Source organism: Cinclus cinclus, chromosome 18 (genome assembly GCF_963662255.1).
Source record: "Cinclus cinclus chromosome 18, bCinCin1.1, whole genome shotgun sequence".
Taxonomy (NCBI): domain Eukaryota; kingdom Metazoa; phylum Chordata; class Aves; order Passeriformes; family Cinclidae; genus Cinclus; species Cinclus cinclus.
In genome coordinates this window covers 11,868,579-11,892,900 of record NC_085063.1, presented here as the reverse complement: position 1 = coordinate 11,892,900, position 24,322 = coordinate 11,868,579, and the positions used below count along the sequence as shown (strand labels likewise).

Genomic DNA, 24,322 nt, shown 5'->3' with positions numbered 1-24,322 from the left:
CAGCTGGGCCATGGACTGTGCTGTGCTCCTGCTGGAACTCGGATCACACCTCAGAGGGCACGTTCGGCTCAGGGGGGCTGTTCTCCCAATGGGAAAGGGAAACAGTGCACGACTCCTGACACTAATTAAAGACAAGGCAGTAGTATTGTTTTCCCACATGGCCTCAGTGTAAGAAAGAATTTGGGCCTTGCATGTACTTTTAAAGCCTTTTAAAGTTCAGAGAAAAGTCCTGTTTCATTCAGATAAAATTCAATCGGACCAGGGGAAAGTTTAACATCTCACGGAGTCCATCTAGTGGAGATCACAGTGAGCACAGGCTCTAAAAAAAAATCCCAAAAAAACCACACAAAAACCAGAAGCTCAGAAAACATTCGTACACTAATGCAAATGGGATGAGTGGACCAAGTTACTTACTGGAAATTTCAGTGTAATGATTTCCAGAAACAACACAGCCTTGTGGCTTTAAAATTGTTACCGAAAATCTTTGCACAGCAGCTTTACCTGACCTCTTACTGATTTAAAGCAAAATAACAAGGACATGGAGTAAAAAGCCCAACAGACAGCATCTGGTTGTTTTTTTAAATTTTTTTAACTAAAGTGTAATATAACTATTTGAAACACAGTTCCAACACAAGTGTTCTCTCTCAGAAAATCCTACTTAAGTCTAGTACCACAGACAAACAGGACTGAGATCAAACCAGGTGGTTTGGTCCCTAAATAATTCCTGACTTGTATTCCCAATCAGACCCAAAACGTAGATTCAAAGTGAAATTCAAAGTGATTTCTCTGAAAGTCAGTTAAGTAACATATAAAAATCGTTAGAGTTATTTAAAAGTAGCATGTGCTAAAAATAAAATGGCACATTACATTTTAGCAGACTCAGTAAAATAACTGCAAATCTCACAGGTGAGTGGGTAAGTCTTATCCACACAGATTTAAGCTTATTAAGGAAAATATGCTTTCATTAGAGTAGTTTCCTTGAGTGTGACCAAAAAAAAAAAAATTACCAAATTTTCCTTACGAAAGTGTTTATACTCACCTTGAATTTCAGGAGGGAATCTGAAAAATCACTTCAGAATTCTGCCTTTGATTGAAACAAGGTCTGCAATCCCCTGCGAACGTTACACAGCTCCTCTTCTTGCTGTACAAAACAATTACATTTATCACTTTTATCACATTTATCATATGCTTTTGAAAAAAAGCAGATTTTATTTAAAGTATTGCAATCCTGATGCTCTGTACATGCTGCTTAACATATCAAAGATGATACTTTTCAGTATTAAGACTCAGAATTAAACGAGTCCATTCACATCTCCCTATGGCTCCCATCACCCAAGTAAGCTTTTAAATATAGTAAGTCAGTGCCATTTGCATTCTGACTAATTTTTATATTTATGGGGGACTAGAAATTAAAATTCTAGTAATTTACTGTTCAAAGCACAAAAAATAAATGAAAATGAGGACAAGATAAATTTATTTACCATTTCTTTTAGAAATTTCTCTTGGATTACTTTTATGTCTTCTTTCATCAGATGCATCTACAAAAAAACACTGAATGCATCTCCTCTGCTCACAACTGCCACCACATTTTCAAGGAAACAGTGATACCCCCAAATGTGTCATAACAAGAGATACAGGTGCACATGCCTATGGAAAAGTATGTTTTAAATTTTTTCTTTCTTGGATGAGTAACACCAATAAACAAAGTCACAGAATCCAGAATAAGTCCTGATAACTTCACACACCTTGCAATGGGTGAAATCTAGGCATAAACACTAAATATTGTGTTAATATTCAATAACTATTTAAACTAAGGAACATTCTAGGGCAAAAGCTAAAAAATATTATGTATCATTAATATAATGCTGAGGATAAAATCCTCAGGAAAAATGTCAATTGAGGAATTGTTAAAATGAGCAAAACAGAAGTTCACCATACCTCTGAAGTAAAAACATTTTCTTCACAGCCAACAGAATAGTAGATATTCTTTTCAAAGGAAGTTTTAAGAATCTGAATTCTAAAGAAATAAAGGCAGTTCAGACAGCTTTGCTACGTAAGAACTTCCTACACAGAGCACAAATACATTCCATTGTTAGGAGTCTGTTTGCACTTAAAGCATGGATAAATATTCCCATCATTGTTACTGCTGGAACAGTCCCTCAGGTATGTGGAGAAATTTAACTGGAGAATAATTACATGAACATTTTAATCTCATTTAATCTCATTTTCTCATCAACCATCTCTCTTTTATGGAAGAAGTTGCAGAGAGAAGAGGAGTTGTGCTGATCTCCCTCAAGCGAACAGAATACAAATCTCATCCCAGGATTAGTGAACCCTACTGACCTCTGCTGCTCATTTTTCATGTATGTACTAAAAGTGTGGGAATGCTTCTTCCAAAAGGTCTGGAAAGAAAAATATTAAGAGATGCTAATCAATGGGAACTGATTTTCCAAACTAAAAGTCATTAATTTTTATACAAACAAAATGACAACCACAGATTAAACACAGAATGGGGCAGGAGTTACACAGCCCCCACAGGAGCTGGAGAAACTCAGCCCATTAAAGGACTTGTAGGAGTTTATTGTAGGAAGAAAAACATACAGGAATTCATGTAGTGGATACATGCAGGAAAACACGGAATGACCTTGGGATTCTAAGAGCATCCTGACACCCCAAATGCATTATTTAGAACTTGACCGACTAGAATAAAAAGGTAAGGGCTTTGAAAATCAAAATTAATGATATTAAGTAAAAGATGATGTGACTGATCTATAGATTCCACAGGAATTCCCTCCTACCCACGATCAAACAACTAAAACACAAACCGAGAATTCTTTCTCCATGATTTTCAGGGACTGAGAGTCTTTTTCAAATTTCTCAAGTTCCTCAGTGAGAGTAAGATGAAATTCATCCAACTGCCTGATCCTACCAAAACAATCCAGGTTAGTTGCAGAAGATATTAATTGCTTTTTAAAGGTGTTTTAACAGAAATCTGCCATTACTGACCTGCATTCATGGAGCTGGTAACTCATTGCTGCCAAATGCTGATGGGCAGCTCTCAGTGTTTGCTTATTAAAATTATCCATTTTCCGGGAGCGGTTCTAAGAGGATGTTTCAACATGAAATTCAGATTATTTGTACTTTAGGAAAAAAAACCCCATAATATGTTCAGTACTGTAACTGCTTAATATCACAACAAACCCCCTTTTAAAAATGTAATTGTGTGGTGCAAGCCAAGCTGCCCCCCATGTGCTCATGTGCCCCCCAAGTGATGCACATGAAGGGTCTTGCCTCAATTTTCTTGGTAAATTCTTTCTGGAGCTGCTGACAAATGGTGATGGTTGAGCAATCAGGCTTCCAGAATTCCCCATCCAAACCAGACAGGTCATTTACAGATTGAGTGGAGACACTTTCAGACACTGAAGAGAACAAAAACATAATGTCAAATTCAGTATTATAAAGTTCCCAATCTGAAGTTAGCACAGGGCCTAGGACAGATTTTGTCCTATATAAATTAATGTCATCAATCAGATGGCTGAAACCAGTTTCTATTTACATACCAATTTTTTAAATTTTTGCATGGATCCAGTCTCTAAATATTTGTTATTTTTTATTCTTTGCTTTAACATGTAAAGTGCCTTTTTATGGATATTGTATATCCTTGTCAAAACTTGAATTTGTCACGTCATTTTAAAACTTTGCACTGTCAGTCCATGACCAACCTCTGCAAGTAGCAGCATCATCTGTTTTAAATAATTTTTTGGGCTGTAAACTTCTTCTTCCTTTTTTTTCCTCCTCTTGGCTTGTTCCTGCCTCATCAGAGCTGCTTTCTGTGGCACTGTGATAAGTTCGTTTGAGGAATGTCTGTACATTTGGTCCTTCAATGAACATGGAAAAATGCTGAATTTTAGCATTATTAAGAAGAATGAGAGGGGAGGAGAAAGAACATTTTATTGACACATTTGATGCAAACTCTAGGAGGATGTTTAGAAATCAAATTCAAAATTTCTGTATATAGAAATTCAAAACCATTTCATTTATAGAGGGCACGTTCAACTGAACTCTGACTGATGAGCAAGTCTGGGATTTTTTCTGAAAAAAACATTACCTCCATTTTTTCCCCAGTATCAGTAGGAATGCCTTTAACTTTTTATTTGGAGCACAACTAACTCTTTACAAAAGCTGCATTTTGGAGCCTGATTTTAAGGGGGTTGTTTTGATAACTAAAACAGCAGAGAAAATGAGAAAAAGAGTAAAAATGGAATAATACTGAAAATACATAAAATATAAGAAGAGTTAAAAACTTTTCCCATATTATTATGCCAAATAAAACATTTTTCTTAACCTTTATGGAGACACACAGGAAGTGTTTTGCTTTAATTTAGATGTCTGTACCTGACTCATTCATGGGGGAATAAGGTTCTCTAATCCAAGACTGTACTCTAATCCTGCTGGACAGTGGGGTTGGTGCTACACAATCCTAAAAGAAAAGTCACTGCTTTATTTATTAGCTTCAACATTATATTGCTCTTAGAAGTCTCCATCAGAAACTCACATTTATGTTGTGAAAAATAATTTATTTTTTATTGGAAGTCACTAAGAAAATATTTACTCCCTGTTATTTTTAAAAAATATTGATTTTAACTGATCTTGTTGGGATATAATTACTTCATTGTATCTGTATGATAAACAATTATCTAATTCACCTGCAATATTTAAAAATGAACTATTAGGAGGTCCCAAAATCTGTGTTAAATACTGAGATGCATTTCCCTTAAATCTCAGCACCTGGAAAGGAGATAACAGAGATGCCAAGCTGCAGTTCTCTTCTGGAGAGCGAGGAATGTACTAACTCACCTCTTTCCTTTTAGTGAGAGGTTTGGTGAGATCCTGGAGTTTGCCTTTAGCACAAACTCTGTCTGAAAAGCAAGACTGGAGACTTGAATCCTCATTGTTATTCCCTGTTTCCAGCACAGTTCCCTTTGCACGTTTTCCACTGTCAGCTTTACAGGTTGTTAAGCTGAGCTACACATTAAGAAAAAAATACCATTATTGAAAGGAGATGTCCCTTAAATCTCACCACCTGTAAATTAATAAAGCAAAGAGCTGCAGGTCTCTTCTGAAGAGCAAAGAATTTAGGAACATACCTCTTCCTTAGTTTTGGGGATAGATTTAGTGATTTCCTGAAGCTTTCCTTTAACAGAAAATGTGTCTGAAAAGAAGTGTTGGAAACTTGAGTCTTCATTATTATTACAGGTTTCTGCTGCAGCTCCCTTGGAATTTTTGCCACTGGTGGTTTTGTATCTGGTTAAGCTGAGCTGTACACGAACAAAAACCCCCAAATATTATTGAGAGGAGAAGCAAAAAGCAGCTGGCAGCCAAATGGTACAATTTCAGTTAAAACAACTCTAGAGAAAGGTCAATGCTCTTACCAAAGATGCTTCAGTTGAAACTGGTGACAAGCTTTTCCTTCCAAATGCCAACTTTGTAACTGCTGTCTCAGGGGACTGAGTTACACCCAGACTTTGCAAACTCTTGTTCTGTGGACAGAAATTACTGGGAGAGGTTGCTCTCTCAGAGTTTAGCATTTCCCTGTCTTCTGGTGTTGACTCGTGCAGACCAAGCGACCTCTCACTGGAGCTGTGCTCTGGACTGACATCTCCTGACTCTCTCTCAGCACCTGGGAAACAGTTCCTGCACTGTCAGCACCAGCAGGGCAAAGCCCCACACTGCTCCCTGCTCCAGCCCGGGGAATTTCCAAGTCTCAGATGTGTGCAATTTGGCACAGGCCTTGCCACACTTCCCCTTTCTCCCCCTGCCACTGTTCCAGAAGTACCAGATTTGTTCTAAAACTGACAAAATGTGTTTCTGTATTACCCTGATGTCAAACAACTGCACCAGCATACAGAAGCGTTAGTGACATACTAATAAAATTCCTTAAATTATATGGAATAACTGGAATTACGGGATATCTCATTTTCAAACAGGAAATACATGTAAAATTGTACTGCTGTGATAACCCTGAATTAGTCTCCACTTCTTGATTCAGTGCTGCTAGAAACTAGAAGTGAAAATACCTACATCTCATTGTCTCAAGAGAGGCAGGGCTCTCATCTGAAGGCATTTCCACTTCCTTCTGCTCTGCAGAATTCCTGGATTTGATCACTGCTTTCTGCACATAGCTATCCACTCTCTGTGCCTCCACAGGTACAATCTGCAGTACCTTTGGCTGCTTGGAATCCTTGTTTGCCCCATTCACCTGTTTCTATTAAAATATAGAAGTTATATAAACATCTCTGTAACCACAGTGTTCATAAAAGCTGATAGATATGGATTTATTAGCTATATACCATTAATCAAGCAGAAGGACCATCATCAGAAGTCCTTAAATCCATAAGCAGATCAGGTTTTCCAACATCAATACACTCTGAATTTCTTTAATTCAACACATAAATTTCCACTCTTATGAATTGCTTAACTACTGGAGGCAATTACTATTGTTTCAGGATTTAATGAATGAATTTCATAAACATTTCCATATATATTGACATGTTATGCCAAAACAATGAAAATGTTTTAGCAACCAGTATATCTTTACTAAAAATCCATTTGGATATTCAAATGTATTGACACAGCACCAAATCAACTCAACAAGATTTGGCTCACTAAACCCCCCCCATTATGGACATTTTCAAAATACAGCACACTGTATTCTGTTCTTTGCAGCAGAATAAAGGTCATAAATAGAAACCAAAATCTATTATGACTAAGAATATTCTTTAGGACTGATTTTCTTAGCAGCTGAATACTCATCATTAAAAAAAAGGACAATATTAAAAATAATAAAATTAACTTCAATTTTCTTATGCTTGGCACTTAAAATTCAGGTGTACCAAGTACAAAGCCAAGCAGAGTTTACTTTGAAAACCATGGCAGGAATGGATTTTTAATAATCAAGTGGAACTGTACACCTGTATTTTGGATTTCTCATTCTTAGAGGGGCATGTTGGAATCTTCTCTTCACTCTCAGACTCAGAACTGGAAGGCTCTTTGTAATTTTTTGTTCCTGCTGCTCTTCGAGGGAGTTTTTTCCTGGTGGATTTTACTACTGTTTCATCTGGTTTTGAATCCTGGGGTTTACATTTGTTTATCTTTGGAAGAATAAAACCATTTTCAGTTAACAAGAATGATTAAAGCATATGTAAGGCAAAATGGCAGATAACTTGGTTTCATTACTTGAAACTAAAAAGGTTTAACTTTACCAAAGCTCAGAGAATCCAACCATCAGTCTACTAAAAACAGCACCCAATGTACAAAATCATTCTAACTCACTCATGACTGAAAATCCAACAAATATATGAAAAGGATACAGTACTTGAGAAGAATAAAGAGTATTTAACAAATGATCTGGGAGAAATGTCACATATTTATGAAAAATTATTTTAAAACCATTTCTGAGGGGAACTAATCTACATTAAAATCCTAGTTACAAATTTACACTTACCTTTTTCTTATTTGTATTTTTGCCTTTAGCTTTATCCATGTGGTAAGTAGGTTCAGAGGATTTATTTGCTATCACAATGCAAGAAAGTTGAAAAATTAGAAAATATTCATATGTTTGACATTAGTTTTAGCTGTAAAATAACGGAATCACTTTTATGACCACAAATGGGATTCATTCAGTAACTCCTTTCAGCCCATTATTTTGAAAAAAGTATTTTTTAAATTGACAATAGCTTGCACCTGTCCCATTCTCCCATAGTTTTCCACATTAAAATACAGAATTTATGTACATTGATCTTTATAAATGATTAGAACTAATTTGAAAATGCTTTATGCTTGGAAACAAGACAACAAAAAAATATGATATTTGCAACACAGCATATGCCATACTGTGTACTACATGTCTATGGACAAACTTACTGCAGAATTCCTCAGAAATATGAAAAAAAAGCAACTCACTTTTGTCTGTGCTCATTGGTTTCCCTGATTTTTTACTCCTACTGTAATTAATTATCTGAGCTTTAGGTTTCCTCTTGGACTCCTGCAGCCAACTAATCTCTGTCTTGCTGTCATCCCCTCTGTTTTCTGTGTCTGAGTCACTAAAGAGATGCTTCTTGTCTCGACTGTTTCTAGTCTACAAAACCCAAGGAAGTCTGTAAGTTTCTGATTCATTTTCATACATAGTCTGCTTACATAATTGGTATTTAAAGGCAGGAGGACAAACTATGCTGATCCATAAAAATCTGAGCCTTACCTTTTTTCCTCCCTTCCCTTCTGTGCTGGATTTACTGATGGCTGTGTTCCTTAATTAGAGAAATAAAATCCACCTTTAAACGTTACATTTTCAAATAGTTGTTCTAAAGCTTTCTGATATCCCCATGATATCTGAACTAAGGATTCAAACCAAAGTACCTACTTTTGTTTCTACATTATTTTGGAATTACCTGTTCACCTTAAACCCTAAAGGCTGTGGAGTACACAGTAACAACACAGCCCTTTCCAGAAGGATCATTAACCAAAAACCATCCCCCTCTATTCAGGAGTTTCTCTCCCTGTAGTATTCCATGAGGAGAACTATTTCCTTCATGGAACACATCCTTTCCTTTTTAGCACCTTCCCAAAGGACCATCAAGGAACAGCCTAGGAGAACACAGCAAAAAACCAACACAGCCAAGATATTCTTGTTATGCAACCTTCCCTGGAATATTGTGACTGCCTGCTGGAGAGTGCAGGCTGTACTAGGATAATCAGCAATCAAAACAGAACATCCTACCCTTTTTTGTTTGTCTCTGTATGAACACTCAGTTCAGTCACATGTAATTCTTGGATCTAAAAATGCAAACAGAGAAGAAACAAATGAAGGTTTTCATTGGTTATAGAATCTGTACAAAATGAAACAGGCCACAAGCCAGTAACTGCTAAGGAGATTTTTTTTCTTAGTTATTACATTCAGCAATTAAGGATCATTAATTTCTGTCTTTGAATTTATTTAGTAGAGCTGACAGTTAAAACCAACACAGCTGACTGAAGCTTTCAGTATGTCAAAGCAATACCAGAGTTCCACCCACCTGCTTCACAACCTGCCTCAATTCACTCCTCTGAGCCACAAGGAGCAAAAATACCTTTTATCATCTGTAAATTTTCTTTTTGCTCAAAGATCTGGACAAAGATATCTTTAACATGGGGATTAGAAGGGTGCCAATAACGTTTTCAGGATAATTTAAAATAATGATACTCCTAATACACTGTTTAATTCTTAATTCAGGAAAAAACATCATGATAGCCTGAAGTGGCCAGAATCTTAAAACAGAGTATATTGTTCAATATTTGAGAATGCTGGAGGTATTTATAAGGCAAACTTTCTCGCCCACTTAGTTCACTGATAAAACTTGAATTTTCAGATCTTAATTATACTTTCAGTAGACAACATTTGACTGATTTCCTTTCTATTCTATTCTATTCTATTCTATTCTATTCTATTCTATTCTATTCTATTCTATTCTATTCTATTCTATTCATAACATAAATATTTCAGTTATTTCTTACTCCAAGCTTGATTGTAGGCTCATCAAACCCGCTGATGTTAAAGTTGTAGACATCATCCCTGTCAGACAGACACAGAGATCAATTCTGTGACTGAATTAATGAACATTTCACAGAGTCAGGTGTGGGTAATCACAAATGGTGTTTGAAATTGTTGTAACTACTTACAGAACATGACCAGCAGTTATATTAAGAAAAGAAGCAGTTTTTAGGGTCCTGTCCTGAACTTCTTCCTATCCATAAATGAAAAGTTAGCTCTTCTGTCAAATTTGGACTGTGCATTCATAAACACTCATCTCAAAAAGCAACTTCACCATGAGGATAATCAGGTTGATTAGCAACAGTTCAATATGGCAAAACATATCTGCAGTCAATGCATAATTAGCATTAACATCTACAGATACTTAATATTCAGGGGTATTTATGAACTTTCCCTTTACACCTATTGACTTCCACCACATATGTACATATTAAAAACAATTCCAACAAAAGCACTGATGTGTTACCTTGGAGATCCAGGATTTATTTAAATGTGTCCTAAAAATAAAGATACATTTTGTTAAATATTAATTAGAATATATGCATTAGAATACTGCCTATATTAAAAAAAACCCAACAACTTATCAAACTCAGTAAACTTATTCATGCATTTAAAATACAAAATCAATTAAAAGATGGATTAAAAGAGCCCAGCCCCTTTCACTGATCAGCATTCATGGGTCCATCACAGAGAGAGCCAGAGGCACACAAAGACAGCACAGAAGGGAACAGCCCACATCATACCTGTTAAAGCCCAGGGAATCTCTTGCTGTGCTCTTCACATCACTCTTGTCTCTGTATCTGTCACTGATTTTACTGATCAGTGATTTGGCTGCATCTGCCATTTCTTTAGACTTTGGTTTCTATAAAAACAGTTTAAGACTCAACATCCAACAGAAGAACAAAGCTGCAAACAGAACTTCACCTTCCTAAGAACCCTCTAAACTTCATTAAATGTCTCCTAAGGGATTCAGTTACATTCATTTGAAAACCATTTTCCCTTGCAGGACAGTAAACACACCAATTTTGAAACACTGAAAATTGGACAACTCTCTTCATTCCAAGTGAAAGAAACAAAAGAAACTCTCACTGTCTTTGACTGATTTAGATTTGCAGTCTCTTTCCTGAGGAGAACAGCAGGGTCCTCTTGTGCAAGATCAGAATGCAAAGATGTGTCAGACACTCTGGCTGAAAGAAATGTTTTAAGCCATGGCTCAGTAGTAGTTTCAATATTTTTCCCTTCTGTATAAAACAGTTTCTGTTCCAAATGATCAACAGTGACTCTCCACTGAGGATGGTATCAATTAAATTTTCTTATTGGTTCTGTTTTTTTTTTTTTTATTTGTTCATCTGGAGAGGTACTTCAAAAAGCTGAATAAATGCTTTTTGTTCCACAGCTCTTTCACTACCCGTAGTAATAACAGGAAAAACAAGCATGACTGCAAGTAAATTTCTCTGAATCTATTTTTGAGACTAACAGTTGACCAAGTGTGACCATCACCTGGATGGGATGCACGTGCCAGTGACAGATTTGGCTTTTGCTTGTCCCCAGTTGTTACATTCTTCTCAGGAAGAGGGAGTGTTCTTTTTTTCCATGTTTCAGTTTTATCAAAAGAAGTCTCCAAGAGACCAGGCAGCCTAACAAAGACAACACCATCCTACTGTCAGAACTTGAGTCTTAATTATAGTAAAAGTACATCATGAAACAGGAAAATTATTATTTCTTAGAGATATCAAAGAACTACACATTGCAACAAAATATGAATTCTGGAAATGTTTGAAAATTCTACCTTCAAAGTGAGTGACAACAATGACTTGGAATTCTTTTTCAGTACTTACAAAGGTTTGTTGCTTCTCCCAACTGGCTGAAAATCAGGAATGATATCTAACACTTCATCTAAATGAGACATTAATTTGGTGTCAATTCTTATGGCAAAAGAAAACATTAAAATAATTTTAAAAGTAAGGACTATCAATGCTTCTAAAATTACTTGCCTAAAGACTGCTTTTCTGTGGCCTCTTGTACAACTTTTAAGAGTTCTTCAGAACACTTTTGCTACAGTGGAATGACACCCAAAAGGAAATATTAGTGCAGGACCACAGGCAGTACAACCTCATAAACTTGTGCTTTCTCTAATAAAACATGATTTTCTTTCTTATTTCGTGGAAGTGCTGTTCCAGTACCTTCCCAAGTATTTTTGCTTCATTCCTGTACCTGACTCCCTGATCAGGTCTGTTTCACAAAATTCATTGTCTACTGTGCATCTCTGCCCACTCTAAAGAGCACAATAAGTCACACTGCCAGTTACAGCCCATAAAAGCCAAAGAAATGCTCTAAACAAAACATTCTGTACATGAAAGCCTTCTCCAAAGCATGGCTGTATCAAAAACTGCTTCAGAGTCCCATAGCCTGGGGCTTGACCTGAATCTGAGCAAGGCAGACATTCACAACCAGAAACAATATTTTTATATTGTTTTATAGTCATTATTCAACCGAAAGAAAAAAATAATCAAAAATATACTTTAACTGCAGGTCAGTGACACCTATGGAGTTTTGTTTTATAGTAGTGAATCAAAAATGCATTAAAAAAACCCAATGCTTTAAATGCTGCAAGCTGAACATTTCGCAAGCACAGAGAATGTATCCTATGTTTTATGACTATTTCACTAATAATCAATTAGAAACTGCATAATCAATTAGAAATTATTGCATGCACCTTTCTCCTGTTATACACAAAGGAAGAACTGAAGTTCCAGAAACAGGGAGTTAATTCTAGGCTGAGATTTGATGAGTGAATGCAAATTTAGCCTAATTGTGTTAGATTTCAGTCTGACTTCAAACATGTTAAACCTGAATTTCAGAGGGCAAAAAACCATAATGCAATAAAGCAAAACATACTATTTTCTAAAAGTCACTTGCTGACTGTAAAACTCTAGCTCTTTATAATATGAATTAGGAACAAATTAAAATAGAAATGAATGTTATTCTAAGAAGAAGACTTAGCTACAGAGGACATGCATACTCCAGGAGGTTCCTGATGGAAATTATTTGTTCTGCTCTCATTTATTGTATCATTATCAGACCTCTTAGTAGAGCTGGTCATTTCCAAAGGCAATTTAAATCTCCCTTTAAAAGGAGTGGCTGAAACAAAATAGAGATGTGTTAGAATTCCACCAGCTCTCCCATTACAACACGAAGAGTTTTGCCCACTGTCACAGCTCTTCCATGAACTCCAACAAAACCTGGTTAGTTTTGATGCCAGCCCCTCATGGACCTTTAATAATTCCATTGATTCCAACTCTGCTACGTGGAGATGAAGAGCCCATGGACTGTGGATGCCCAGAGGCAAAAGCAAAGCTTGTTTCAGGCTGGCTCTGGTAGAAAATAGTTGGTTTCCACAAAAAGACTTCACTGTAATAGATTCTGACTGAGCTCTCAGCTGGCTGCAGCACCAGCAGCTCCTGACAGCTGCAGGAGAAGTGCCAGGTGACCCTCAGCTGCTGGGAGTGCAGTGCAGCCCCTGTCCCACACCTGTCCATGGACCAGTAGCAAGTGGCCCTTAAATATTTCAAGTTTAAAGCACCTGCTCAGGAGATTTTATCACTTCTCCTTTTCATTTCCAGCTCTGCCAAGGAGCACAGTTCATGCCTGAGTTTCAAAGACCATTTAGAGGGTATTTTTACCCTGAAAGCACTTGCAAACTTACATGTGCTGGCAAAAAACAGTGGGCTTCTTGTGGACACACTTGTTCCAGGAATAAGCACAGATGCTTCAGACATTTTCCTTTTATGGGATGGAGTTATCTTGAGAACAGAAAGAACTTGACCATAATACACTGATTTAAGGATGACAGCACAAGAATTCAGAACATTTACTGCCAAGAATCTCTTGACACTTTCCATTACTGGAGTGTCAATTGCTGCAGACATCAAGGGAATGTGATTTTTATGCAGTTATATTTCAATAAAATATTTTTAAACTGAGATTAATGGGTTTTGTTTTCTAAATTAATTCAATTAAGTAGGGGCAAATCCTGTCCCTTGTTCCCCAAGGGATTCCCTGGAGATTCTGCAAAGATACAAACCAAGCAGAAAGAGGTTTATGACCTGCTGCAAGACACCCACTGCTGCACCATGAAGACACAGGAACTGTTTCAGTTTTTGCCCCTCCCCAGCAGTCTCTGAGGCCATACTTGACTTTTCCATACTGGGACATTTGAGGATATCCTCAAAAACTTCTCTATAAAGAGAATTCTTATTCATCATGGTCTAAAGATCATTAACAATTCCTTTTTATTTCTGTCACATTACTGTTGTTTCAAAATACTAACACATTTTTTAGCAAAAGGATTTTTACAGCTTAGTGTCAAGCCATAAGAAAAACAACCACACCCTTATTACAGTACTAACTATATTCCAACTGCCAAATAAGAAGGGGTTTAGACTATTAAATATTACAAATATTTATATTGACATGCATTTTCTCTCTACTTCTTTTTGTTTTGGCAATCCTATTTACCTTGGAGGAATCACCTCTGAGTTTTTCTTGACTATTATTTTTAGTCTGAGTCCTCAAACTCCCAAGAGGTTGCTGAGTTTTGTATTTACTGAGTTTCTCCTCCTCTCCAGATTTTTCTTTCAAACTTGGTGACAACTGACTTTCTGGTACCAGAACCTAGAGAATATTTTAATTTCTTTTAATTTGTATACAATATTTTGATTTTATAATGTTTTATTTTTATACAAACACACAGAACAACTTCTTTACCCTAAGTAACACATCCCCCACTGGAGATTCTGATCAACTTCAGAGGTTACAGACTTTCAGTTTGAAAAGCTTCCAACCTAATTGCATTTTTGTTACAAGGATGGGATTTTAAGTAACAATGCGCATAAAAGAACTTGCCCTAGGCATATTTGTCTGTTTTATTCTATGATTTGGATATTAATATCTCACCCAAAAACCAAAGCATACATACTAGGCACCACTTGCCTGGCTTTAGTCTTACCTATACTTATTGATATTTTGAAGTCCTTGTTTTTAATGTGAACGATTATAAATTATGAATAATCAGACTAATTAAACAAACCCAAGAAATCATCTCAACACACTGAGGTAGAATACCTGTGATCCACTTTCATCAAAGACAATGTGGACAGTTGTTTTGGCTACTGATGCAGACTGCTTCTTGCTGAACTCCTGCAAAGGGATATGTCAAAATAGACACTGTGCTCTCTTTTTAAACAAGAAACAAAATATTTAAGTGAGGGATCATAAGTGTCTGAAATGAGATTAAAGAGGAAAACAGATTCTAAAAATTCACAGCAGTTTCATCCTTCATGAGCTCCTCAGTCAGACTTCAGGACAAAGCAGTTTGCTGCAAGCAGCAAGGAGTAAGGGGTGGCCTGTGAGAAATGCCACACTAAATGAGTAAATTCATGAGTGCTAATAGCACTGCAAAACAAGACAGCTCATGAATCATTTCTGAAAGTATCTGTAAGCAACCAGGTTGTGTTTCTGGAAAACTAAACATGCAAAAAACTGACATTAAGGTATGGTGTTCTTGTTCCAGCCTGGTAATTTTTGTTGCAATTCATTTTCAATCTTGGAATGAAAGAAGCATTTCAGGTGACTGAGTCCAGCACTGCTGAGTCCACCACTAACCCTTGTCCCCAGGTGCCACATCCTCAAGTGTCACATGGAGTCACTGCTCTGGCAGCTTGTGCCAGGGCTTGACAGCCCTTTCAGTGGAAAGATTTTCCTAAAATCCAACCTAAACCTCCCCTGGTGCAACTTGAGGCCATTTCCTCTTGTCCTTATTAAGCATCTTTCCCAAAGCTTAACACGTGATGCAGTTCTGTAGCAGTGCTGTGAATGAGAAACTCTTGCTATGGAGAGATACCAGTAATCACAGCTGGGATATTTACATGGCAATGAGACACTGAGTTTGAATTAATTAAAAACTATTCAAAATGTGTTTAAATCTTACCTTACATTTATGAAATCCATAAATCTTTATGATCACATCTTTGATTTCCAAGATGGAATCAAAATATAAAAGAAATTTCCCTCCTTCAAGAGTGCCCACACTCATTGGGCTTTTTAGATCTATTGTTAATAATTTCTTTGAATCTTTTTCTGGACAAAAACAAAATTTGAAAAGTAGCTTCAATTAAATTTAATAACACCTAACATAATCTTTGTAAACACATAACATTCTTCAGTTCAGGTACTAAGATTAATATTTTATTTACTTCCCTCTAATCTATAATAATTTTATTAGTAAAACAATTTTAGAAATACTTATTATGTATATTATTCCACAGAATTTTCTTTAAGTGTTACTAACTATAGCTGCAGACATTTATTACAGGTAAATTATATAAATTGCAGGTATTTACTGCTCTAACAAGTTTAAAAGCAATATTGCTACCTGTCATTGTCTTATACCTTACTTTGTACTGAAATAACTCTAAGACATGATTATTAAACTATTTTCCTAAAATCACACCAGCATGCTGAAAGTGCAGATGTGACTGCAGTGCAATTTTGTCTCTGATTCCTACAATATTTTAAGTGAGAATTCTGCTTTGCTAGAATTAAGTCAGTACTTGAGGATTAATCAATTTGAAATTGGATTGAAAATCCAAGTTAGAACACAACAAAAGGCCCCATTTTGAGTTCAAATACCTTCCAGGCTGTACATGTTGACATCATCTTCTTGTATAATGACTGTTTCCCACTGATGATCCTTCCATGAAAAAAACATTTTGAAAGATATAAAAGTATGATATTACAATTAAAAGAAAGTCAGTGATCAAAGTCATTCAGTGAGGACAAATTTCCAACTTTTTAAACCTCTGTTAAAGAGAGTGACAGGAACTTCTGCTTCACCATTGCTCACTATGCACGTGTTAAACTATTCCTGAACAGCACCGGGAATTCATAATTGTGAAATGATTTGACCTAAATATCAACAAATCTGGATTTTTTAAAAGCCCCATCAACACTGGAGTGCACACATAAGTTCAACATGTTGAACATGGGGAAATAAAATCTGACACACTGCAAGGATTGTGTATTTGCTGCCTCAGGACCACGCAGTGGGAGACAGAACTCAGCTTACTGCATCCTCTGCTGCCACATAGAAGGAAATACTTCTGCTGCCAACGTTGAAATCAATCCAAAACTCTTCCAGGTTTTCATCCAGTGGTATCTGGAGCTAAAACAAAAAGAATAAGATAAAAAAGAAACAGCAGAGAGCACTGATTACTACCAGCTAAGAAGCTTCATGTTAGTCTGAACCCCTGACTAGCTTTCAGACCATGCCTATTTGTATACTTCCAAAAAAATGTAATTTTCTTATTCTATCTCTGTTTTTTCTTAACTAGAAGACAGAAAACCTTACCTCATGCTTATCAAGTGCTGCTGATAAACATGGGAATGTAAAAACCCTGAAAGAAAAGGATATTTTTTCAAGTATTCTACAATACTGTAAGTAAATTTTGCAGATCTGAACATGGCAAATGGATTATGTTTTCACAGACTTTAGAAACTTAGAGATCCCAGCTAAGTAATTTTTACCCCAAGGAGGCAACATGAAATTTAATCACAGCACAAAATCCAAAAAAATGAAAATATATCAGCATAAATAAAAATTAGTTTTACCTTCTTTTGTCTCCAAGCATGCCATTCACCTGGTTAAGAAATTTTCTGCAATCCTATTAAAACATGGAAATTTCTTAAAGACTTGTGAAATGGCAATTTCCCTCCCTGGAAATATTCTTCATGTGACTTACTGTTTCAAACTCTGAATCTTTAATTCTTTTAAATGCAGTGGACACAAACTCCATGGGAAACCACTGGGAGGCCAGAACTGCCCTTTGCTTCTCTGACGCCATTCTGCACAGAGCTTCAGTCATGGCCACTTGTGTGTCATAGTCTGCAGCACAACATAATTAACAGCAAGAGCAGATTGAAATAACTAATGAGGTGGAAAATATTCTCAGGAAATTGGGGTAAGCAGTGCTGAACATAATCTAGATCCCATCAGATCCAAATACGTAACCCATAAAGGATGATTAGAAAAAGAGTATGGGAATACTGATGACTAAACAAGTTGTTTTTCAAAATGAAACCAACCAAACTTTGTGGGACTGTCAGAGCCACACCAGGTGTTTAAACAAGAGAGAGAAGTTTTCAACTTTCATCTCTCTGAGCTGGGAAATTGTTGGATACCAAAGTGATACCTGAGGGAAGTTACAGCATTACTACCCATGGCCACAGCTCACAGCCTCAAAGATTGACTACTTTAGCATTTCTCCTATTTGAAAACTTTTATTCTAGAGAAAACCAAAAACTTCAACGAGTTTACTATACTCTGAACACACAGAAACATTCCAGGTTGCAGACTGTTTTCATGCAGTATTTATATTTTTCAGATAACCCTAACCATAACATTCTGCAGCTTCCAAATGCCTTCTCTGGTTTCTTAATAGGTCTACACCTAATTTTTAGGAAACTCAATACCATGAAGTCCCATGCTCACCTCCAGCATCCAAAATTGTCCTCCCCATGTCACTCCTGCCAAACAAAGGAACATTTCATCAAAATGTGACAGCAACACAAGGCCCAGAAGGAAGGTTTATTAAAAACTTTCAATGTATGAGACAAACCCCTGATTCCAGGGAACTCTAAGAATTCCAAGGGGTAAATACCTCTGGGAGCACTGCTTGGGAATCTGAATCACCTGACAGATACAATTCTGATTCTGTTTGCTTTTCTGAAGTGCTGTAAAATGATTTCCAGTGTGAACAGCCCAACCTTCTAGTGACTGATTCACTGTGCTTTAAGCACATCCTAAATAGGAGTTGAATTATTTTATGACAACTGGCATGGGGAGAAGCCTGATTCAGACAGGGAAAGAGGAAAATTCAGGCTCCTAATGGAGAATAACCCATGAGAATACCTGTCCACAGCTACTAACACTAACAATTCAACAGCAAGTGCAGAACTTGAGTTAAACAGGGACCAAACTGCACAACACTCTAGTAAAAACTGCCTCCCAACTCTGCAAATGGTGGAATGATATAAAAATTATAGCGAAGATCATTTACATGACAAGTAACATCTCCTTTGTAGAAAGTATCTTTTTCCTGGCATCTCGAGGGATCTTGTCAAGCAATAAATTCAGTTTTTTTATTACCTAAGAAGAATGGAAAACAGGGAGCAAGATTAAATATACAGTAAGCTGGTTAAACTTTGAGTAGTTCTTATTTTGGGCTCTTGTAATGTATTTCACACCACTGAAGAAAGCAACAGGCTTAAGTAACTGCAAAACAAGACAAGACAAGTTCTACATAACTTTAAGTGGTATTTATCTTACTAAAACAACCTCAATTTCAATAAATTACATTTGTCTCAATGGGAACTGTAGTTGCTCAACTATTGTTTCTTATTTGCAGGTTTAAATACAGAAAATCTTCCCAAGCTAGAGTTCTGTCTGCAGTTGATTGCTGAGCTAAAGTGTACCTGAAATTAACATTAAAAAGCCTTTCCTTTGGGGATGTAGCCTTTACAGAAGACTTTTTGTAACCTTCCCTTCCTTTAGAGGGAAAATCCCCTGACAACCTGAGGTTACTAAAATAAACAGGAGAAAATTGGAGTGTACTGGAAGGAATGCAAATTTCCTGCAAGTGACTAAGGAATTTACAACCTACAACCTTAATCCCATTTCTAGGATTTGTAGAGCACATTTTTTCCTATGCTTTTATATACCTTCCTCACCAGAACTTTAATATCACTATTTTGTAATTTACTCTTAAAAAACCTCAAGAAACAAACAAAAAGCCCCACCACCACAGGTCAGTAATCTGAAACAGCCCCAACATATAAATAACAACAAAAATTCCCAGAGAAACATTATATAATCTTTCTGATTCTAGAGCACTACAATATTCTCTTTTTTGTAGCATCTGCACAGTTAAATAACTGTCTCCACAAAGTCTGTTAACACACGAAACTGCTGCAAAGAAAGAAGGATGTTTACCTCCTGCTGAACATAAATATTAATTCTTGCATCAGTGATGAGGGAACATGTTCTCAGAACAAAGTTTTCTAGTATTTGCATTTTACCTAACAAACAGGAAAGAAAGAAAGAAGAGTTGAAATCAAGAGTGTATTAAGGTGCCCCCTCATAAACATTTGGGAAAGGATTCATTTTAATTTAGAAACAAAATACAGCATGTCTGTCTTTTTATAAAGGATTAGTGATATGTAAAACAGAATAGTTACTTCAATTTATAGCAACTATGTTTCTATTCCTATGCATCACTGTGTAATTGCCCTGGGTAGGAGATTACTAATTTTTAAATGTAACTGGTCAATCCTATAGCTCAGCTCTCTGAGGTACAACTCAGGTGCTGGAATTTTTCTCCTCGGGGCCAAGGAAACAAATCTTTCACTTTGCCCATGACACCAAACAGTCTGTGGGGACTTCCTCCCAAGTGCCACACTGAAAGGTAAGGGCAGGGTGACATTCACAAGGACAAGGTCAGCAAGGAAGGATCACTGGGCTGTGCTGAGCTGTGACAGGACCTTAGAAGCAACTTTTTTTAGGAATAATTCAGTTCATTTGCCATCTCTGAGTCTTACTGTGCTATTTTATCACTGACAACAGCAAGCTACAAGGAAATCTGTCCATAGAGAATTCTCAAACTAAAGGTGACGTCACAGGAATGAGAAATAGGGTCCTTTGTGTGTCCTGAAAGAGACATTTGAAACACTTATTTCTGCTTTTTAAGCTCACCTTCAGGTCTGCTATCACACACAGCCTGCAATAAAAACAAAACAAAACAAATCATTTTGATAAGGAAAATATTACAGCATAAAAGAATCAGGCAACATGTTCCTGAAGGAATTAATCAAAAAGCATTTAAGTTTTTGAAATTATTTTGTCCCCAGCAAAGAATCTAAGAGATGATCTCTACTAACAAGCGTTTGTTCCAAAATTTACATTTCAGTTAAATTTACAGAAATTATTTCACCAATGACAAAAATTTTTATGAAGTGAACTCCCAGATCTTATAAATTGGATTAGCATTCCAATAATGGGTGTAATCAAATGTGATCGAGATGAAAATTTTTTTGTTCATTGAGCATTTACTGTTACTGGTTTTTTAAACTTTATTTCATGATGCCAGCCATGAACAGAAATTAGTATGAATACAGCAAACTGTTTAACACAAATGGTTTATAATCTATTTCAGAAGTCATTGTACTGTTAACTTCAGGAAGACATTAAATAGAAACATATTTACAGTCCTTTTATTGCTAAACTAGTAACAATCACTTTGACAAATTTTATCATCAATGTATTTTTACCAGCAACATGATGAAGAAATCTTCAGCCAGATTTGTAAGCATTTCATTCTTTTCATTTCCTCTGAGGACCAAAATTCCTTTTAACTTTTCAAACCAATTGACCATGTAAAGGGAAAAGAAAGGTAAATCTATTTTAATAGCCTGGAAAAGGACAATAGTTTGTAATATACTTAAGTAAAACTATACAAACTCTACAGTGATTAAAAGAACAACAGCATCCCCAATTTGCTGAGCAGATGCTAGCCCCAGACTGAAATTCTTCACTCAGCCTAAGCAAAAAATAGCTGATTTTAAGGACTTTTGAACACAAAAACTGGAAATGTACTTTGGCACGTGCTACCAGAGACAAAATAACTGAAAATTGAAAATGGCTGAATGAAAGAGTGTTGTTCAGTGGTGTGAATACAAGCATAAAGTTTTGTTTATTATTAAATTTTGTGTATTATTTTGGGCCCTTGCAATGTTCTTCATACCACTGAAGAAAGACTTCAGTAACTGCAAAACATGAAAAGACAATGAGTTCTACATTATTTTAAATAGTATTTATACTACTAAACCAACCTCAATTTCAATAAATTACATCAGTTTTAATGGGAACAGTAGTTGTTCAACAGTTGTTTCTTATTTGCAGGTTTATTATTATATTGTTTATTTATTATTTGTTTATTATTAAAGTAGCTGAGAAGGCAATTGAATAACTCTGGTGTCACACTGCCATTCATTTTCTCCAGTGAAGTCTCTGGTGAAAGCAGGAAGGAAGTGGTGTCTGTTGTTCAGTTTTTGCTGAGTTACAAATGATTATTGTATCTAACATGCAGGTGAAAATAACAGCAAATAATCAGAACAACACTAAAATTCTGTTAAATGAGCAGGACTACTGTGGGAATTAACAAAAAAAAAATATAAATGGCACCAGGAAATTGTAATTCCTGAGTCAAAAGCAATATAACAAAGCACATGAAAATATATAATCTTGTTTCAATTGCTGTAAGCATATCTAAATTAATTATATATTGCATGATTTGCAAAACCCTCACTGGGATAGAGCAGCATCCCCTTATAAGGGGTTACTTGACAATGAACATTTAAATATGAACGATCTTTGTTGCAAAATTATGGGAAATTCTTAATTCTGACCCAATCAAGGACCAAATCAAACACTGAGCTGCTCAGCACTGAAGCACTGCTTATGCATTTGATTTTAGTTTATATATTTATTTAGATGTTCACAGATGCTTTATGGTTTTACTTATCCTTCCAACAAGACCGTGTTTCATCATTGCTGGGAACCCATCTTCTCCTGCTATGCTGATTTTTCTCCCACATTTCTGAACAGCATTCAGTAAAGTAGAAATGCTTTTGAATTCTTGTTTGTCAAGTGCCTGAAATCAAAATTACAACACAAGCTTTAGTGTGAAGTCCCACAAGAACCCCTCTTTAATTAACCAGATGCCTGTTTTGTTCTCCAAAGCCACCTTAGCTGCAGCTTGAAGGAGAGATTTCATTCATAAAATTTATTTTTGGTTCTTAAATCAACTGCTGTTGTCAACCAAGCTAAACAAAGAAAAGTCTTTTTCACCCTCTTCCAAAGATGCTGTAGATGATTCTGATGCAGTGATTACATTACCAAACACAGAAGCTTGTCCAATTTGTTGACAAACTGTTTGCTGCATTTGTGAGAGACATTTTCACATTCTTCTGTGGCCAGAAATTGTTCTAAGGATTGGAAATCCTTTTTTCCTGTAGCTTCATCAATTAACTTTTCAAACTGTAAGCAATATACCAAAGCAAATGTATTACTGTGTGCTTAACACTGATATAAAACATCTAATTAACACAGATTTGATGCAAGTATTATACAATCACCAGCTGCATTTGAAGAAAATATTCTGAATCACAAAAAAATTAAGGGTAAAACCTTAAGTACAGAGCACCCTATCAAATACATTAATCCTGCAAATACTTATGCACTGAGATTTTAATTATTTGCCTTAACTGGCTTTTGTATCCTCATATTGCAACTAAATTCCAACAGAAGTGTTTGTTGTATCAATGCCCCTTACTTGTTATATTTAGTAGTTGATGCTTCTTAGTCATCTCTTTTGCCCCTTTTTTTTCTTTCTAAATTTCTTTCAATTACAACTGAATTTCAACATTTTGATCTTGAGAATCACCTCAGTTGATTAACCTCTGCCTAATGCATATGATTTCTTTTCATCAGTAGCAATTCCCAGTTCCTCTTGCTTTCCATCCAGCTACTTTGCACTAAGCCATGCCAAAGGAAAATCTCTTCCTACCACACTGCACTGCCACACTGAAGACTTTCTTTACAATCAAATGCTAGTAATTAAAACAATCAAAACTCATATCCTGCTCCATCAGCACATACCTGCATCTCATTCCTCACTGGCATTTTTGCTATTCACCAACTCAGCTGCATAAAAGGAAATAATCATCACACTTTAAAGAGGTTTTGCACACACCTTGGGAATCAGTCAAAATACATTACAAACTCCACAAAGTTTGTCAGTGCATAAATGCTATATAAATGTTATTTAAGCACCTGGGGATATAAGGAAACCTTCTTGCATGGGTAACCAAATGCTTAAAGCAAAGGAGAAGGAATGATTGGTTTCTTGGCTGGAGGCAGAGGGACCTGAGAGGACCCTTAGGATTTCCCAGCAAGGAAAGAGCACAGAAGGTCAATACCAGGTGAGTCAAGAGCAAAATTCCATAAAGGCCTGGCATAAAATGGTAAAATAAATAATTTAACACAAATAGCATAAACGACACAGGGAAAAAGGACTTCTTGATTATACATACAGTGCTGGGCTCCAAAGTGATTGTCACCAACTAAAAGCAAGATTTGGGTAACAGAGGTTTCTGAAAATAGTGTCTTAACACTCAAGGGCAGGCAAAATATTTGCTTTATTGAACACTTAGGAAGAGCAACGAATCTGTTCCGGCTTTGTATGAATTGTTTTACACCAAACAAACCATGCGCGGTCAACAACCCGCAGCTTTGGTCTCCCCATCCCAGACATTATACAGACAAAACAAATAGAGATTAAAGATAGGGAATGACTTCCGTAGAACATCAACGAGAACACAGCCTAGCCACTCCTGCACTAAATAATACAGAAACAACAAATACAGGATGATTTTGAATTACTTTTTCCAACACGAGAACATAGCGGCCTCGGCCCGTGCCGGCACCTCGCAGCTCTCCTGTTTCCGGCCCGCTCGGCCAGCCCTGAGGAGGAATCACAATTCCCTTTTCCACACGGGAGCCGCCAGGCCCCGCGGACCTGCGGGATCGCCGCGCGCCCTCAGCCCGGGCCGGGCCGGGCCTGG

General features: G+C 36.4%; 1 protein-coding gene across 1 annotated transcript; it reads right to left on the bottom strand.

The window, feature by feature from the left end:
• Nucleotides 1-939: 939 nt before the first annotated feature.
• SYCP2 (synaptonemal complex protein 2) lies at nt 940-23,381 on the bottom strand. The gene is made up of 45 exons (XM_062505178.1): nt 23,358-23,381; nt 22,596-22,736; nt 22,222-22,350; nt 20,969-21,073; nt 20,394-20,418; nt 19,635-19,720; nt 18,703-18,791; nt 18,135-18,169; nt 17,386-17,528; nt 17,255-17,307; nt 16,995-17,040; nt 16,713-16,808; nt 16,277-16,337; nt 15,576-15,724; nt 14,711-14,785; nt 14,105-14,260; nt 13,293-13,389; nt 12,609-12,727; nt 11,581-11,641; nt 11,425-11,482; nt 11,087-11,223; nt 10,676-10,773; nt 10,330-10,448; nt 10,053-10,083; nt 9,715-9,779; nt 9,550-9,607; nt 9,072-9,101; nt 8,777-8,832; nt 8,258-8,306; nt 7,963-8,137; nt 7,505-7,572; nt 6,972-7,151; nt 6,082-6,265; nt 5,433-5,680; nt 5,148-5,318; nt 4,858-5,025; nt 4,396-4,480; nt 3,723-3,878; nt 3,292-3,419; nt 3,007-3,101; nt 2,826-2,925; nt 2,344-2,402; nt 1,939-2,017; nt 1,482-1,538; nt 940-1,141 (listed from the first exon to the last, which is right to left on the bottom strand). Exons 1-45 carry the CDS (start codon nt 23,379-23,381, stop codon nt 1,073-1,075), a joined length of 4,413 nt encoding a protein of 1,470 aa, XP_062361162.1. The 3' UTR covers nt 940-1,072.
• Nucleotides 23,382-24,322: the final 941 nt, after the last annotated feature.

Coding starts and splice junctions, on each gene's coding strand:
- SYCP2 (XM_062505178.1), bottom strand. CDS start 23,381: ATGCCAGTGAGGAATGAGATGCAG. Junction 22,351..22,595: donor TGGACAAGCTTCTGTGTTTG/GTAATGTAATCA, acceptor TTTTGATTTCAG/GCACTTGACAAACAAGAATT. Junction 20,419..20,968: donor ATTTCTTCATCATGTTGCTG/GTAAAAATACAT, acceptor TTTTTATTGCAG/GCTGTGTGTGATAGCAGACC.